Below are 16,715 nucleotides of genomic sequence, written 5' to 3' on the forward strand. Positions count from 1 at the left end.
CCCTGGAGCCGTCCTGGGAGGGGAGGAGGTAGATCTTATCCTGTCAACTTCTTCCAGTGTGACTGAGTTCCTGTCCTCCTTACCTGCATTGTGCCACTGCACTCAGTCAGGCTTTGACCACTGGGCTGGGTGGGAGCTCCCTCTTCTTTCCCCTTAACCTTCACCCCTGAGCACATCCAACAAGAGCAGGACAGGTGTGAATGGGACCTGTGACCTTAGAAAGGAGACAGGAGGGTTGTCAAGAGTTGAAATGTCCAGACAGTTTTAGGACAAGTCGGGGTCCACTCTCTAGCCAAAGTAGCAAAGCCAGTTAACAGGGGTACACATCTGTGTTCAGATGTGGGAAGCTCTACTCCTCCCAGCTCCAGGGAACCCTACATTAACCCAGAGACTGCAGTGAGCTCTGTGTCTTTTGGGTCATGATATGAAGGGTTCCAGCTTATTTCAGCATGCTAGTTTTCTAGGACATCTTGGAGAGTACCTCCACAGAGCACTGAGCATAACAGAAAGTGGGTGACTGCTCTCTGCAGGATCTCTGTTGTAGTCGAAGCACTTGATCTAGTTTACCAAAACACAGCTTAGGACTTTATTTTTTCTGCTTTAGCTTTTTAACCCTAAGCTAAATTTAAACTCTTTGCTCCTCACAGTCCTAATTCAGTCTCTGTGGGAGTATGGCCAGTTTTAAGTGACCGTTTCACTGAAATTCACCAGGCTTTAGACTGCAGACCCTGCACCTTCAGCACAGATCAGTAGATTAGGAACATCTAGTTCTTCTCATAAGGAGAGAGAAAATACCTTCTTCTCTCCAAAGGTCTGTGACAGAAGGGCATGAATGACATTGCATTGCAAAAAGGAACATGAATGTAGCCAAGGCATACTCTGCAAACATGCACCTTCCAGTGCAAATTTATAATCCCTCCAAAAGCACAAGAAGTGACACACTGAGGTTACCTGATTTGCAAACAGGAGGAGCACCTGCCATTGTTAACTCTGAACAGCTTAGAGATATCCATAAGCAGGAGAAAAAGTTGCATAAGCCATAATTAATGTCACAAGTGACTGCGTAGCTCTGCTGAGTGCAAAATGGAGATTTTCTTTGGAGCACTAGAATCATTTGTACTACTATTGCCAATGCAGCAACTTTTTAGATTGAGCCCTGTTTCTCAGCAGCACAGGTGAAACTCAAAAAATGGGATTAACACTTTTCTTTTAAATGGATGTGAACCAAGTTCCAAAAATATCTGCTGAGGACCAGTTAAGGGGTGGAAATTATTTCATCTGACTGTGTTGGTAGGTGCAGCTGAACCAATCAATTGAGATTCCACATCCAGTCCACAGGGAGAAACAAAGCTGCAATCCATCTGCCCAGAGGCATTTGGGTACAGAAGGGAGAGATGAATCTTGGCCTAGATTCCTCTGCCTGTTTTCACATCAACCATGGTGGGTGACCAGCTCACAGCAAACCCGATCTGTATTTAGTTTACTGAACCTGAAAGTGGGAAATGCCAAAAACATAGTCCTCTGCCTGCTCTAGAATGTCTCTGGTTCAAATACCAGGCTGATATCTGCCAGCAAGATTATGGTACACATACAACCAACCATACATCACTCTCTGTTCTGAGGTGGGCTTGTTCATGCAGCTCTGGTCACTTTTGGAGAAAAGCAGAGAAAACTTGACAAGGTCCAGACTGGGAATGTTCCCAGCCCTTGCAACTGCATCCATCTCAGAGAGGTGTTACTTGGGTCTGCAGAGCTACAGAGATCCTATAGGCATAGATCTTGGCCATCATTTCTGCAACCAGACTCCTCTGTCCTGGGTAAAAATACCCAGCACAGAAAATGAGATATGAGTCAGCACACCTAGTGCTGGAGTCGATCCAGTGTTAAAGATGGATGGATTTCCCCTTCCTCATTCACTTCATTGGCATACTTTCTAAAATCACCTGCTCAGTACCTTCTCTGCAGAATAAACCCAAATAATGTCTAGAAACAAATGTATTCCTTAAAGGGGAATCAGCATTGTGCTATAATAGAAAAGATTGTCTAATCACTCCATCAGTAATTACAAAGAACAGGATATCACTAATTAAAATGTGAAAGTGTCTTATGCAGGGTATAATAAAAAAGGGTAATTAACAATCAAAGGAAAAGCCACCACTTTGCCTCCAATCTGCATTAGGCTTCAAAAAATAATAATACTCAACTCCAATACAACACTTTTTATCTGTAGATCTGAAGGCACTCCTGCGTGGGGAGGCAGGTATCCTGTGTCCCATTTTATTGCTGGAGAAACCAAGGCAAGTTTCCACAACATGTGCATGGTTATTCAGCAGGTCAGTGGCACAGCACCCTTTACTGGTGGTGACAAGTTTCAGTATTTGAATGAGTACAGTTCATTTTCAAGGGTTCATTCAAGGCACTCATTGGTTTCTTTTAGTGCGTATGTGTATGAATAGCTAATTTAGCTGTTATTTCTGTATTAAAGCTAACAGTAGGGAACAGCGTGTTCCTTGCCATGACTTTTGAGATCTGTTTAATGCTGAGAAGCATGTCCCATGTGCTTAAAAAACAGCATCAGAAGGTGATTTCTTGATGAGAGAGAGAGTAAAATGACAGACAGCAGCAAAACAGAGTTACTCCAATTCTGGAGACAGCACAGACATGAGTCACTTCTAAAATCACTACAGGAAAACATTTTTCTTTTCCACTATTATCATCAAGGCACAGATTACCAGAGGTTCGGCAATGTACAGAGTAAGGTTTTACTCTCTGTGCATCTTCTTTCCCCCATACCATCTCTAAGCATCCACCACTGGTCACAGCTGGGGATTGGATACTAGGACGTACCCTGTCTGACTCTTTGTACAGCTACAGGGAAGGAGACAAGAGGCAGCTTCAACCAAACTGTCTTATCCTTCACACCAGGAACATTTTATAAGCCCACTGCAGCCATACTGTACACATGAACTGCACCATCTGTGTGCTAGGTTTGGAGTGTAACATAATGATAACAAAGTCTGGTTTTAATGAAAGAAGCATTTCCAGCATGTACAACCATTCACCAGCCTTCTGCTTCAAAATTTTTACCTCCAGAATGCCTGAAAATATAGCCTGGGTTACTTATTTCTGCTTTTGCTAGGTGCCCTGAAACAAGCAGTATTTTGACCACTTTCTGGAAAAAAATTAATAGAGGAAGTCAGCCCAGATCAAAACCATGGGAAAGGGGTTTTCCCATTAGGCAATATTAATCTTGCTAAAGTAGGGGAGCTCCCTTCTCTTGTACAGCTTTTCTGGAGGTCTCTGCTTGGTTGTATTGGAAATATGTGCCATAATCTGGTCAAAAGGTTTGGTCATGGTTTTGCTCTGTACCCACCATACCCTTCCTAGCAGCCTCAGAAAAACTGATTTTTCTCACTGACAGGTGGAAAAAAATCAGATTATCCCTAGAGAACTAGCCAGTTTGCTGCTTTCGAGAAGGAATCCACTTTCCCTACATACACTGGTCTCCCATCACTAACCACCAGGGTTTTCCCAGAACTTTGATATAAGCAATGTAAGCCATGAAACCTCTTTGCTCAGGTAGTATATAGTCTTTTCTATGTATAAAGTCTTTTGTCTGCCCTTCTTATCAGAAAAGTAGCGGGGAGTCAGAGGATTGTGTCCAGCTCACGGGAGATCTCCACAATGGGGGAACACATGGAGGAGATGGGGACCACAAAGACTCCAAGATGAAAAGATAACCTTTGCCTCCAGCTCCTGTAGCGAGGAGGAAGGCCAAGCCTGGGGGGTACCACAGGCACAGTGTGCTGACATCTCAAAAGAGAGGGGTGCATCACACCCTCACCAGGCCCACACCCTGATGCTGGTGCCGCAGGCTGCCCAGCCAGTGACCGCGTGATATTTTTTCCCTGCTCTCTTTGTTCCAGCTGATGCAGCAGCAGGCCGCGATCATGGCCTCGGTGGCGCAGGGCGGATACCTGAACCCCATGGCAGCCTTTGCCGCGGCCCAGATGCAGCAGATGGCAGCTCTGAACATGAACGGCCTGGCAGCCGCCCCCATGACACCAACCTCAGGTAAGGGGACAGAGGGGCGGAGAGGGAAAAGGGTGGGAAGATTTGGTCCCATCCCAGAGGAGACCTGGCAGGACATATTAGCTCTCTGTTATACCCACCTGCAGCCAGGCGAGCATCGATCTCTTCTCCCAGGTTACAAGTGACAGGACCAGAGTAAAGGGCCTCAAGTTCCACCAGGGGAGGTTTGGACTGGGAATTGGAAAAGATTTCTTTGTAACGGGCTGCCATTGGCAGTGGCTGAGTGTCCATCCCTGGAGATGTTTAAAAGACATGTAGGTGTGGCACTTTAGGACTTGGTTTAGTGGTGGGCTTGGCAGTGCTGGGTTAATGGTTGGACTCTGTGATCTCAGACGTCTTTTCCAACCTTAACAATTCTATGATTCTGTGACACTTCCTTCTCAGTTTTATCCCACACACAACTTTTCTTTGTGTCTGAGCACCCTCCAAATGTCATAAAACATTCTGCAGTGTCCTGCACTGGTTTATTGGTGTATATGTGTCCAGCTGGTCAGTGCTGGTGCTGTCACAGCCAGGCTGGTCTAAAGACAAACAAAATAGGTTTGGTGGAGAGATGCATTATCATTAACAAGATGAGTTTTGCCTTTGGGACACATAAGCCGTTCCCCTATTATGAGATAGGACAGTAGGTATTTAGGGAAGATATCTGGTCCTATCTGGAATGAAGACCTTTGGTGAGAGGGTTTCAGGCTGCTGAAATAGAGACAGGTAGTCAATGAAGGGCTGCCAGGATCTGTCTAGGCTGTGAGAAGCCCATTCTAGGAGCTGCAATATGTAGTTCCATGGGCAGAGAAATAAGCTGAGATGCAAACAGGTCTGTCTTTCCTGGGACTTGAAGCACAGGGATATCATTTGGGCAGGAAGAGGTCAAGGAATGATCAAGACTGGTAGTCATGGAGTGATACATGGCCTAATAGCAGTGAAGTAGGAAAGCAGGAAAGTGGGACCAAACCTTGAAAGACATGAGAATTTGGAAAGCCTTGCAATCTACCAGAGTCTGGTAGGGGAGCAGAGCTCTCAAAGGTACGTCTTCAGAGGACCATTTCTAAGAGACAGGCTGGGATAAAAGGGTCCTTGGGGTGACATAGCTTGTTTCTATGAGAGGTACAGGGAATAGGACTGTACTCAGAAAGATGTGTGAACCTGGAAGTATCCAGCTGGCCTGGAGAGGACCAGCTTCACAAAGGTTTGGGATGAGACATGGAAGGAATGAGATATGTCTGAGCCTGCTATGGTGCAGGCAGTGTTGGGCAGACCAGGAACTGGGACTCCAGAGCAGAGCAGTAAGAGAGGAAAAAGGCAGCTTCATTGCTGAATATAGAGAGATCTGCACCAGCCCCGGAGTGGGAAAGTGCCATCTGACAAAGCAGTCAGGAAAGATGCCTGATGGTTGAGAAACATTGGATGGCAGGGAATTAAGGCACCAAAGCAATGCAGGTTTGGGCACTGTTCCTAATGAACTGAGCTGTGCTAACCTGTCTACCAAAGGAAATATCCCTGACTGCACACAGCATCTCTCTGCAATCTGTAGCTGGGAACAGCATCAGCAGCTACTGGATCATATACATATCTTTTCCTTTGCTTGTATTAGAATATAAGTGGGGGGGAGAGGAAGAGAAAGGAAGACAGATCTCATTCCACATGAACTTATGGAGACCCAAGGAAAAGCACTTGACTCAAAAATCTTATACCACACACATTTCGAAATATATGTTTACACAATGATAAAAGTATAAACAATGAGTCGATGGAGCTACTGCAAAACCAAACAGAAAGGTGGCTTAATTATATGTGCACCCTTTAAACCCACTGCTGGAAAGATTATCATATTTGCATTAGCTAGATTTGTTTTGTGTTGGTGGGAGCAGAAAGAACATCAAACAAAGACTGTCTGGAATTCAAATGTTGTCAGGGCCTGGAAAGCTGAATCCAGGCAGTGGTTTGTGATGGACCCACCACAAAAGAGCACAAGCTCTTTTGCATATATATAAGTCTTGAAAACGACTGAGTTTTGTGCAATAGATGCGAAAATACCTGTAAAACAACCAAATTATGTGCCTACCATGATATCCAGCACACAAAAAGCATCCCAGCTCTTCTTTGCTATAAACTGCTCCTCTTCTGCTGTCACCAGTGCCTTTCAGAGTCACAGAATCTTAGATCACCTAGGTTGTAAAAAATCTTTAAGATCATCAAGTCCAACCATTAACCCAGCACTACCATGTTCCCCATTAAATTGTGTCCCTAAACATCACATCTACCCGTTTTAAATATCTCCAGGGATGGTGACTCCATCACTTCCCTGGGCAGGCAGTTTCAGTGTTTGACAGGATGAGGGGACTGTTAAACTCTCACTGTCAGAATACAGGAGAGGAAACTCATGTTTTTTACATGCTCTCTGGATCACTCATGACTGGTCATTATTGAAAATAAGATGCTGGTTTAGATGATCCCCTGATGTCTTTCATGGTGGCCAATTTTGCACTCTCCTAATGACATATTTTCAATCACAGAGCCTATTCACTTTGGTATTATTGCAGATTTACCTTGAATGAGTAACTTCCTTCATGAAAAACCTCAGTGGTGGGTTGTGGAAATATCCATTGACAATTATTCCTTAGGAGAAATGTTTAGACTTTGAAATTACTCCTTGTATTACTACAACACTCACAAAGCATGTTATAAGATGCATAGAAAATGTTTCACATAATTTCTGAGCAAGCAAGCCTACAACACTAGCAGCGATTTCTGAGTGGCCAGGAGATATCTGAAGCCTAACATGAATTCTCCTGCTGCTTTTTGTTAGCATTCAGAAAGCCAAATGGAAAATGATCATTCTGCTTCATAGCAGGATTTCTAGTCATTGAAGTATATCTTTGTTCTGCCTTGGAATGAAAATGAAATATTTCAAAGTTCTCTGAAAAAAAAAAAAAAACAGGCGTCAGAAAAAGTGTTTGGAACATTGAAAAAGTAAAAAGGAAGTGTTTTGATCTTTCCTAAGCAAAAGAAAAATTGTGCTAGAAAAAAAGATGCTGGTAACCCAGGAGTCCTAGAGGCATTGGAGGTATTGGCTCAGCCTCTATGCTGATATCTTCAGGGCTCCTAATCCAGCTGGTTTCCTGTGTGTCCCACCTCTAGGAGAGAGGGTTCCTTGCAACATGGCCATGACTTCATTCAGGCTTATGGGACCTACAAACTCAGAGAGTTTTGGATCCAGCCAAATCCAACAGATGAGAGACAATATCCATCTTACCTGGCTGTGACCATGCAAAAGTCAGACCTCTCATTTAATATAGCCACCTGGCTGGCCTGCAGTCAGTGTGGGTGGTGATAGGCAGTCCCAGTGGGTAATTCGGACCAGAAAAAATTTAATGCTGTTTGCTGCCATTTTAACAGTTCCCCATCAAGACTCAGGTTTATCTCCCACACCACCCGTAGTTGTGAGGCAATTAATTTAACATCTCTGAAAGTTTGGTTCAGGTTTTACATTTCTCCCATCTCTGCTACAATCTGGGTGAAAAGTGGGTCTGGCAGAGGATCTGCTACTCTGTTAACTGCAAAGAGACTTTAGAAATGAAATTTCATTTAGGCTTTCCTTCCTTCCTTCTCTTCTCCCTCCCTGCATCCCTCCCTCCCTCCCTCTGTGTTGTAAATCTGCACCTGGTGTAGCTGCAGCAAGAGATCTCAAACGAGGGATGAAATCCACAACTGGCATCCACCACCACCATTTGTTCTCTGCAGTGGCATTATGCCAGTTTTACTCCAGCTACAGATCTGACCTCTCCAGGGGGGTTCTTTATAAGAAGAAAATTAAAAAATTCCAATGAATGTGCCTAAACTTCCTTAGACATGCACAAAATAGCTAGCACAAATCCCTTGTTGCAATTTTAGAAAAAAATTACTTACATTTTCTATGCAAATAAAGGAGAGATCCAGAAAAGCAACTGAAATTTTAAGTAGCCTTTGTGATTTGCAAGCTGATGGCATATGCTAAGAGCATTGCCTTTGGACTTCAGTTGCCACTGCTGGCTCCCTGTACCTCCACAGAGGGCATTTTTAAAGGCCAACACCATTTAAATAAGCAAAGGGGAAGCAGCAGCTTGTCTGCTCAGGGTATAAGAAATGAGTTGAAATACTGCCTATTTTTTGGGCTACTCAAATCTGAACATATTAAACCACCTCATCCATTTGTATTGGCTTTCTTAAAGCACCAACACAGATTTAAGCTGTCATTAAATTGTGTTACCAGACTTACCCATCATGGAATACTCTTGTGGTGAAGAAAATATCTGCAATTGGTTTAAAAAAGAGGTTACTGCAAAAATGGTGTTTTCTACCAGTAGTATACCCTGACACAGAAAGATATTGCTAAAGATTATATAGTTAAACTACCCACACACAGCCACCAAGAGAAAAATACTATTTCAGCATGTTTGAAAACTCATTTTTGGTCCCTAAAACTATCCTGACTATGTCAGAAGAAGAACAGACTGTCCAGTCATTTTAAACATAGATACAGGAGCAGACAATGAGGTAGCAGAGGGATTTAATTCTATCCCCAGAAATTCAAGAATTCTCTACCAGTGGGTGACAAGATCTCACCCAAAACATAAAGACTAATTTGTTCTTCTGAAACAGCAGCATTAGAGTCCCCGATAGGATGCATCAGAAAAGAAAGAAAGGAGTATGATTCCATGATAGGAACAAACCTAACCCAAAATTTGCCCCTATTCACTGGGAGAAGTCTGTCAAAACTCTATAAAGTCAAGTTTGAGCCAAAGAGTGACATTTTAAAAAAGTATCGCTGGCTACCTTTAGGTTGTGAATCAACTTGCCAAGCCTTGTAAGGATCCCTAGTGCTGAGAAAGTTCAGAATGAGTTTGTATGTGAAAGGTGTATCCTGGGAGTCTGCAGAGAGAGTAGTCCTGGAAGTCAGTACACACACAGAGCTCCAAAGGGAAATTGAGAGGAACTGCTGTAGAAAGGTAGAGCTGAGAAATTTTGAAAGATTTGCAAGCCTTTCTTAAATGCTTCCTGAACAGAGGAGCAATGGCAAGCAGTCCCTTCACTTGCTCAACAGCTTGGAAGATTTTTCATTTCTTGGATTATTGGGAGGTTTCTGTCTGGTGGTCACAGCTGTTGTGTCAGCAGTTTTCTCCGTGTAGTTGTTGTTGTTTCCAGTACTCACCAGCTCTGACACTGTGTCCTCCCTGTTTGCAGGTGGAAGCACGCCTCCTGGCATAACTGCACCAGCTGTGCCTAGCATCCCATCTCCAATTGGGGTGAATGGTTTCACTGGCCTCCCGCCGCAGGCTAATGGGCAGCCAGCTGCAGAAGCCGTGTTTGCTAATGGCATTCACCCTTATCCAGGTAAGCCAGACCCATGCTGTGCCCACAACCTGCTCCCTCAGTGTTAGGGAAGCCTGTCCACATCCACAGGCTTTGTCCAACAAGAGAGACCTCAGAGGGATTATGCCTCACACCATCAGGACTCACCCCCACATCGCTGTTTGAGGTCTTACGCAGCTACAGTAGTTAAAAAGTTCAATCTGGATGATAAACATCAAGGGCATGTTGGAGGCGAAAAAACTCGGTTCTGAATATTTGAGTGCTCAGTTGCTGATAGCGTGTCTGGTGAATATAGTCAGGACAACCAGCATGTTTTGCTTCAGCTGAAAATTGCGCTTAGTCCTGACCAGTTCATGCTGGTAGATCTCCTGATGTTACACCCAAGGGTCTTGCTCCTGAGTGGTCTCGAAAGAGCTGTGCTAAGCCTGTTTGCATCTGCTAGCACCCACCATTGGTAACTCTTCCTGGAATTCCTCTGCAGCCAAATGGCTCTGGGAGGATGAGTCCAAAGGGTCCACATGTCTGATGACCCAAACTGCTCCATGTGTGCAGAGAGCAGGTATTGGTCTCTGAATTGCTCACTGCATCCAAATCCTGTTGCCTTACCAGGCCTGGAGACTGAAGCTCCATTAAGTATAACCACTGAATGGGCTCAGGTTCACCTTTTTGTGTCACACTGCCAGAGAACTACTGCTGGGATTCAGACTGTGCCTAGCTCAAAGATGCCAGCACTGAAGGAGTGATTTTGCAAGCACTGGCAGTCATGGATGAAGGAGGGAGGTTAAAGGACATGTATCTGCCTCTGTTTACAAAGATATGGACAGTCTAAGGCTGCAATCACCAAGAACTCAGGAGTTTACCATTTCTTCATGTGCACCTGCATTTTTTTGGTATTCTGAAGATTTGCAATAGCCCTCTCCCTTCTTCCTTCTGCTAGGAAGACATTTTTTACCATTGCTGTATACATACTAATAGTAACAATCATAGCAATAAAAATTTAAGTAAATGTTACTAATTGATCCTAATCACCAGCTGGCAAAGGAGTATATTACCCTGGGGTGCTCGTAGATTGATCTAGACTGTTAGAAAATCAAATACTGAGTCAGATGCTCCAATCAAAAAGCCCAAAAAAACCCTGAGAAAAAAAAGTAATTATTTAGATCTCTGTCAGTCCTGAAAACTCAGAAGAGTCATCATCACAGGGGACTTTATGTGCCAAAAGGAAAAATACCACATAACATAGAAACACAAAAGCCTTACCTACATATTGACAAATAAATATCCTTCTCCCAACAAACACTTTGCAAATATGTAGCTGTGAGTTCATCTCTAAGCAGAATTGAAATCAAGGGACTTACTCTACTGAAAGTTGTAGGCATGTATATATGTTTTTGTAGCAGCTTAAGGGCAGGGGAGATTTTGGAGTCTTGTGAAGGCACCAGAAGATTGCAAAGAGCCTTTAGTATGCTCAGTGAGCTCAACCACAGCATCAAGAAAGCTGTCTTTAAGGTTACATAAACATAACCATCTGTTCTACCGTCCATTTATTTCAGTTTCTACCTGTTTGCCAGTCCATCATCTCTCTGTTTATTCATCCATTTATGTGTCTGTCTTTTTTCCTGGTTTATCTAGCTCCTTTTAGCTAATCTTCCATGATCCATTACTGTGGATATCAGAGAAAAGATGTTCTTTCTAGATGAATCTTAATGACTTGAGCTTTTGTTGCTACCCCCAACTATCCCCATAATTAAAGAAGCCTTTCAGTTAGGTATTTCATCCATGATTATATAAAAGTCAATGGCCTTAATCTGATTCTCTCTGAGTTTCAGAGAGACTTGCTCAGCCAGCAATTCACAGTAAGTCCCTGCACAAACACCAAAAGCTCGACACACTAAAAGGTAACAGCCATCCTTGCTCCTCTTCACTGCAGGCAGAGAGACTCCTTCCTGCCAGTAAAGCTGACATCTAAATAGGCTGCTCTGTGTAAAGTTTGAATTTATCTCAGCATGTCTTCAGCAATATATTTGTCTTTCTTGGTGCTCAGCTTCCCCATAACTTAGTGACATCTTAAGTTATAGTAGAGGTGTAAAGGGAACAGTGGCAGGTCAAACCCTCACCTCTCATTTTACTTTTGTCTGTCCCTGAAACACTGAAAGCAAGCCCATGTAGCTTACATCATGTGTTTGCTCCATCTAATTATCTTCCTTCTCATGAGCGTTTATGCACTCTCCAAAACTCTACTCCTTGCCACAGGCTTTATTGAGTCCTGGAGCTTAGTAGCATAAAAAATAAAAGGATTAGTCATTTATATGGGTAATGAGAACATCCACAGCCATATTAGACTGGATAAAATGTAGATAGGACACAAAACTTCATGCTTTATAATATAAGCCAGCCACTAATTGCTTGGGGTTAGAAAGAAATTTTCATCACTGGGCAGCTTATTCCATCATTGTTCATTATGGGATTTTTTACACTTTCCTCTGTTGCATCTGTTACTGGCACTGCCCTGTAGTTCTGCATGTCTCTGTTTCTAAATGCAAGGGTAAAAATAAAATATTACAACCAAGCAAGCAATTCCATTAACACTATAGAGAAGAAAAGAACATGACAGTCCCCGTCCAAAGTCAGCATCTTCCAAACAACTTTCCTTTATAGTATGTCTCTCATTCTGAAAGTGGCTAAGACTGCTGCAGTATTATGTACATAATCATAGTCTTGCTATGGTTATGACTCGCCATATATTGTTTAAAGCCTGAATGTTGCTCTCACGCTCCACAAAAAAATCCTCAAATGTGGGTTCACACCATTATATCCTGTAGCAGAATGTTCTTTGTTGTCTGAAAATAGCAAAACAGGACAATGAACATCTATAGAGGCATGACATCCATACCATTCTGACCCAAATAAATTCAATTAAATGTGCAGTTTGTCTACATGTTCACCTTTGTGACTAGCCGTAATATTTTTGATGCTGCATCTAAAGGACTCCAGAATTCCACAATATTTGTAAAAACATGTCCACACGATGCAATTGTATTTACTCTTTAATTTCAATTTTTTTTTCTCTGTCTTCCCCTGTGCTCTTTTCTTAAGATTCCCTCTGACTGCAGAAGGGTCATACACGGTATCATTTGAGTTAGACTATCAAACCATCCATGGCTTTGCGGCAAAGGCCAGAGTAGGTAGAACATCCCTACTCACCAGGTCTTTCATCACAGCCCTTGTCCCTGCAGGAATTAGCTTTTTCTGTGCATCTGATCAGTCTATGGATTCATGCAGTAGCACTAGAAAACCATTCCTTGCAAACATACTCTTTGTAAGCCAAGGTCTCACCTTCTCCGAGATCAGCCAGTACATAACGCCTCAGTGCACTTTTTGGCATGGAGTGAATAACAAGGCAGCAAGTATTTCCCTTTTCACTAGCCTGAGCTCCTTTGGAGATTTGACCTTTTTGTATATTAATTCCTGCCCTTTAATCTTTCAGCTTGCAGAGCTATTGAACGTGGCAATGTGTCACAATATATAGTGGGGACAAAGAGCATAATCTGTTGTGCCATGATACTGTGAGTCACTTTGCAGCAGCACAAGAGCTTTTGCCATTTCCACATTAGTCATAGTAGCAGGGATTGTGCTCTTCTGCCAAAGCTTCTTAGACACCCAGAGCCCAGAGCCTCTCTTGTAACCATGTGTGATGTACAATAACAGTAGAGACCATCTGCAATGGTTTCTGCAGTGTCTCACCTCATCAGAATTCTGTTTTCTGGTAACAGGTCCTGCCCTACTGAATTGCATTGTGAGGGAATGCCCAAAATGCTCTCTTCAAAGATAAAGCCTCTTTGGAAAGAGAAAGGGAGGGAGAGACGAGAAAATCATGAGACCAAAGGGCAGCAAACAAGAGAGAGAAGGGATTGGCTGTCAAAGAATCAGTGAAATGAGGAAACTGGAAGAGGGAACAAAGCAGAGCTCCCAGAAAAGTGAAGACTGCTCCATGATATTCCAGTGATGTGCCCAGAAAAATGTGGAAATACACCACATAACATCCTACAACCTTATTCCTTCTGAGCTGAGGGATCTACAGCTTAACCAGAGCCAGGGATGGATCAGTGGTGTGTCAGCTTTGTGAAGCCTTAGATGGGGAATGCTTTCACAGATGCTGAGTTCTTTATCTTCCTTGTGAGGGGATGTAGAGGGCCAGGCACTGATCTCTTCTCTCTGGTCACCAGTGGCAGGACCCCGAGGGAACAGCATGAAGCTGTGTCAGGGGAGGTTTAGGTTGGATATCATGAAAAAATTCTTTACCCAGAGGGTGGCTGGGCACTGCAACAGGCTTTCCAGGAAAGTGATCACAGCACCAAGCCTGACATACATCAAGAAGCATTTGGACAGTGCTCTAAGGCCCATAGTGTGATTCCTGGGGTTCTCCTGTGTAGGGCCAGGAGTTGGATTTTGATGATCCTTATGGATCCCTTTCAACTCAGGATGTTCTATGATTCCGATTCAGTGCATTTGTTCTGGGTTTAGGTTGCTGAGGAAAACAAAAGCTAAGTTCTCTCAGTTCCTCATAATACATTAAAAACTTATCATCTCATTTACTATTTTCAGGCACACTGTGTTTCTCCTTCTGACTGCCCACCACTGACAGGACTAGCTCTATGTCTCCTCTCTGCAGACATAGCAGAATTTTCTCCACCAACCCCCTCCTTTGGCTGCACAGTGGGTACATCTGGGCTAGCAAGACAGTAGTCTCCACTTCATACCCTGTTTGGGGTCCAGCCCTCTCTTGTGAGCACTAGCTCTCAGTACAAGACAAGCCTTTATGCCCACATGTTTCCAAGCCACTGCTGAGACTGGCAGTAAGGGTGTCCCCCACCGAGTTCTGCAGGAACTCATGTCTTAGTAACTGAACCAAGACCATCAATTCATTTTAGCTGGGTCAATGAAGAGATATCAGGCACTTACTTCAGCCATTGCCAGCAGAGACAGGATTCAAATTCCAAGTGTAATTATTATTTTCATCCAAACTAATTCTGTAGGGGAGGAGTGCCCAGCATGATAATATGACAGCCTTATCTATTAGCTTGTCAATGACTAGTAGCACTGCTGGTGGGCAAGCTGCTGCTCCAGACAAGTGAGTCCAGTGTCAGTCCTGATCATCCATCCAGTGGCACCGGGCAAGATTAGGACTTTGCTTGTGCAGAGAAAGAAAAGAAATGGCTTCCCACACCCCGATATCTACCCTGATATTTCAGACCCAAAAGATGTCAGCCAACATCTTTTTAGATAGTTTAGATACAAGAGTTTAGATACAAGATGAATCAGGAGAATAGAAAAAGAGTGATCCACCTGCACCTTTAGAAGGTCCAGGATGAAAATCAAACCCCACAACATTTGGTCCAGGCACACACTATGCCCTAGAATTGTGCCTGGCTCGGCTACCCTGGGGCTAACTTCTTCACTACAGGAAATCTCTGGCTGTGTTCTGTTTGTCCACCCTAAATCTCCAGATGAGAGCTTTCCTGTTCATATTTTGTATCAGCAGTTCCAAAACTGCAACAGAGAGCACCTGAGACATCATTATGACTAGAAAGCATTTATTTGACCCATTTGTAACAATCTGCCTTGTGCCATAAACCACACTTTACTGGTAAAATAAATAAGTGAAGGAATGCACTCATTAAAAATATAATAACAAGTTGCCATCTTCAATTGTAGTCTAAGCTACTTTAATGATGCCATGTACTTCCAATGACCGTGCTGCAGCTGTAATGAATGAGGTTGTTTAAGGCTGTTGTGTAAGCCTTTCCAGAGCCAAAGTGTTTTCTCCTCTGATCTGGAAAAAGTTTAAACACAAATCAGGTTCTGTGCTGTGTTTTCAGTAGCATCTATGTGAGTTAAAACCTTGAGCTTTTTTTTTAAAGATGACTTAAACAAAGCTCCCCAAAAATATGGATTTAGAGTGCCTTAATAGCTTTTAAAACCTGACCCTGACTTCTGAGATTATGGCCTTAGACAAAGAGAGGGATGTCTGGCCCTGGCTTTGCTATTGATTTAGTTCATCACCTTGACTAGCCACATCCACCTGTCTGCATTTCTGGGTCTTCTGTGTCTTTCTTGCTTTGCTCACTGAAAGCTCTTCATTGCCAGACATGTCTCCTGTCATGTTTTTGTTTGGCCTCCATCTCAGAAGGGACCCAATTAGGGAGGGGGCTTGGAGGTGGGACTATCAAGAAAATAATAAAAATACCCCTGGTTTCCAAAATTGAACTATATGAATTTTATAGTAGGACTATATGTTGTCCTAAACAAGCATCTACAATACCTGGGGATGCTACCAAAATGGCTTTTCCTATTAACAGGATGAAGCAGAGGGCACAAAAGCCCTCAATTTCTTTGCTCTTTTGATGCGTAGGGGAAGAGACAGTGGGACAACATGACTTTAACTGAGTGGTGTCCACCCCTAAATGGCAAAACGAGACTATAAAACACGGGATCAGCCTCTGTTTTCTGCCAGATCAGCACATTCTTTCCGTTATTGCAGTTATTGTTGTGTCTGAATACCTAATTAATTACAACAGTAAACGCTGGCTTCTTTAATCACAGCATCAGCTGTCCTAATCAATCTTAATAATATGGAATCTGTACTATGGCACCCATGAATTTTAATCTACATAAATTTCTTAAGACCTCTCACAAGCTTGTTGTACGAAATGATATAATTATGGATATAGATTAGGGCTGTAGAGAGTGATTTAAATTGGATTTAAGGAGAAGGTGAATAGAGCCCTCCCACTCAGTTATTTATTTATTTTAATCCTGGCCTTCACATAGATTTTTTTTTTCCTCTCATTATGTTATTAACCCCCACACTAACTAAACAACACTGCCTGTCTTTGATCACCCTCCTCCCCTATCCACCTTCCCAAAGGTGATAGTGGCCAAGCTGCAGCTCCTGGGAGAGGTGTAAAATACCTTTGAGACAGTAGGAGGAAAGAATAGATGGGGCAGACCACAAAGCTGTGGATCCAGTTGATAACTTGCTGTTTCAGACCCCTATAGGAAGCATCTCTTCAAAACAGGGTGAAATAGATGGAATTGAGCATGTCTGTCAAAAAATGCACAAACTGTCAGAAGCAGGGAGTGGAGAGAGTATCATACAGTTGTAAGCTGACTCCTTCCACCAAAATGAAGTCCTAAGGTGCCTTAGGGGCCTAAAATGAGCCAGACCCTGCTTTTGTCTCTCAGAAGGACTGGCCCCTTCTGGTTTCAGAGAG

General features: G+C 43.2%; 1 protein-coding gene across 15 annotated transcripts in view; it reads left to right on the forward strand.

Annotated features, from left to right (window-relative positions):
• Positions 1-16,715, forward strand: part of CELF4 (CUGBP Elav-like family member 4) — a 701,489-nt gene that overhangs the window by 625,249 nt on the left and 59,525 nt on the right. For all 15 annotated transcript variants that reach the window (XR_010427009.1, XR_010427010.1, XM_064643108.1 and 12 more), the window contains exons 7-8: positions 3,927-4,074; positions 9,313-9,462. Coding sequence is in view for 13 of the 15 variants with exons in the window: in XM_064643108.1 (XP_064499178.1) it covers positions 3,927-4,074; positions 9,313-9,462 (298 nt within the window). In the remaining 2 variants the exon portion in view is untranslated. The remainder of the gene's footprint in view (positions 1-3,926; positions 4,075-9,312; positions 9,463-16,715) is intronic.

This window comes from Pseudopipra pipra, chromosome Z, assembly GCF_036250125.1.
Source record: "Pseudopipra pipra isolate bDixPip1 chromosome Z, bDixPip1.hap1, whole genome shotgun sequence".
NCBI lineage: Eukaryota > Metazoa > Chordata > Aves > Passeriformes > Pipridae > Pseudopipra > Pseudopipra pipra.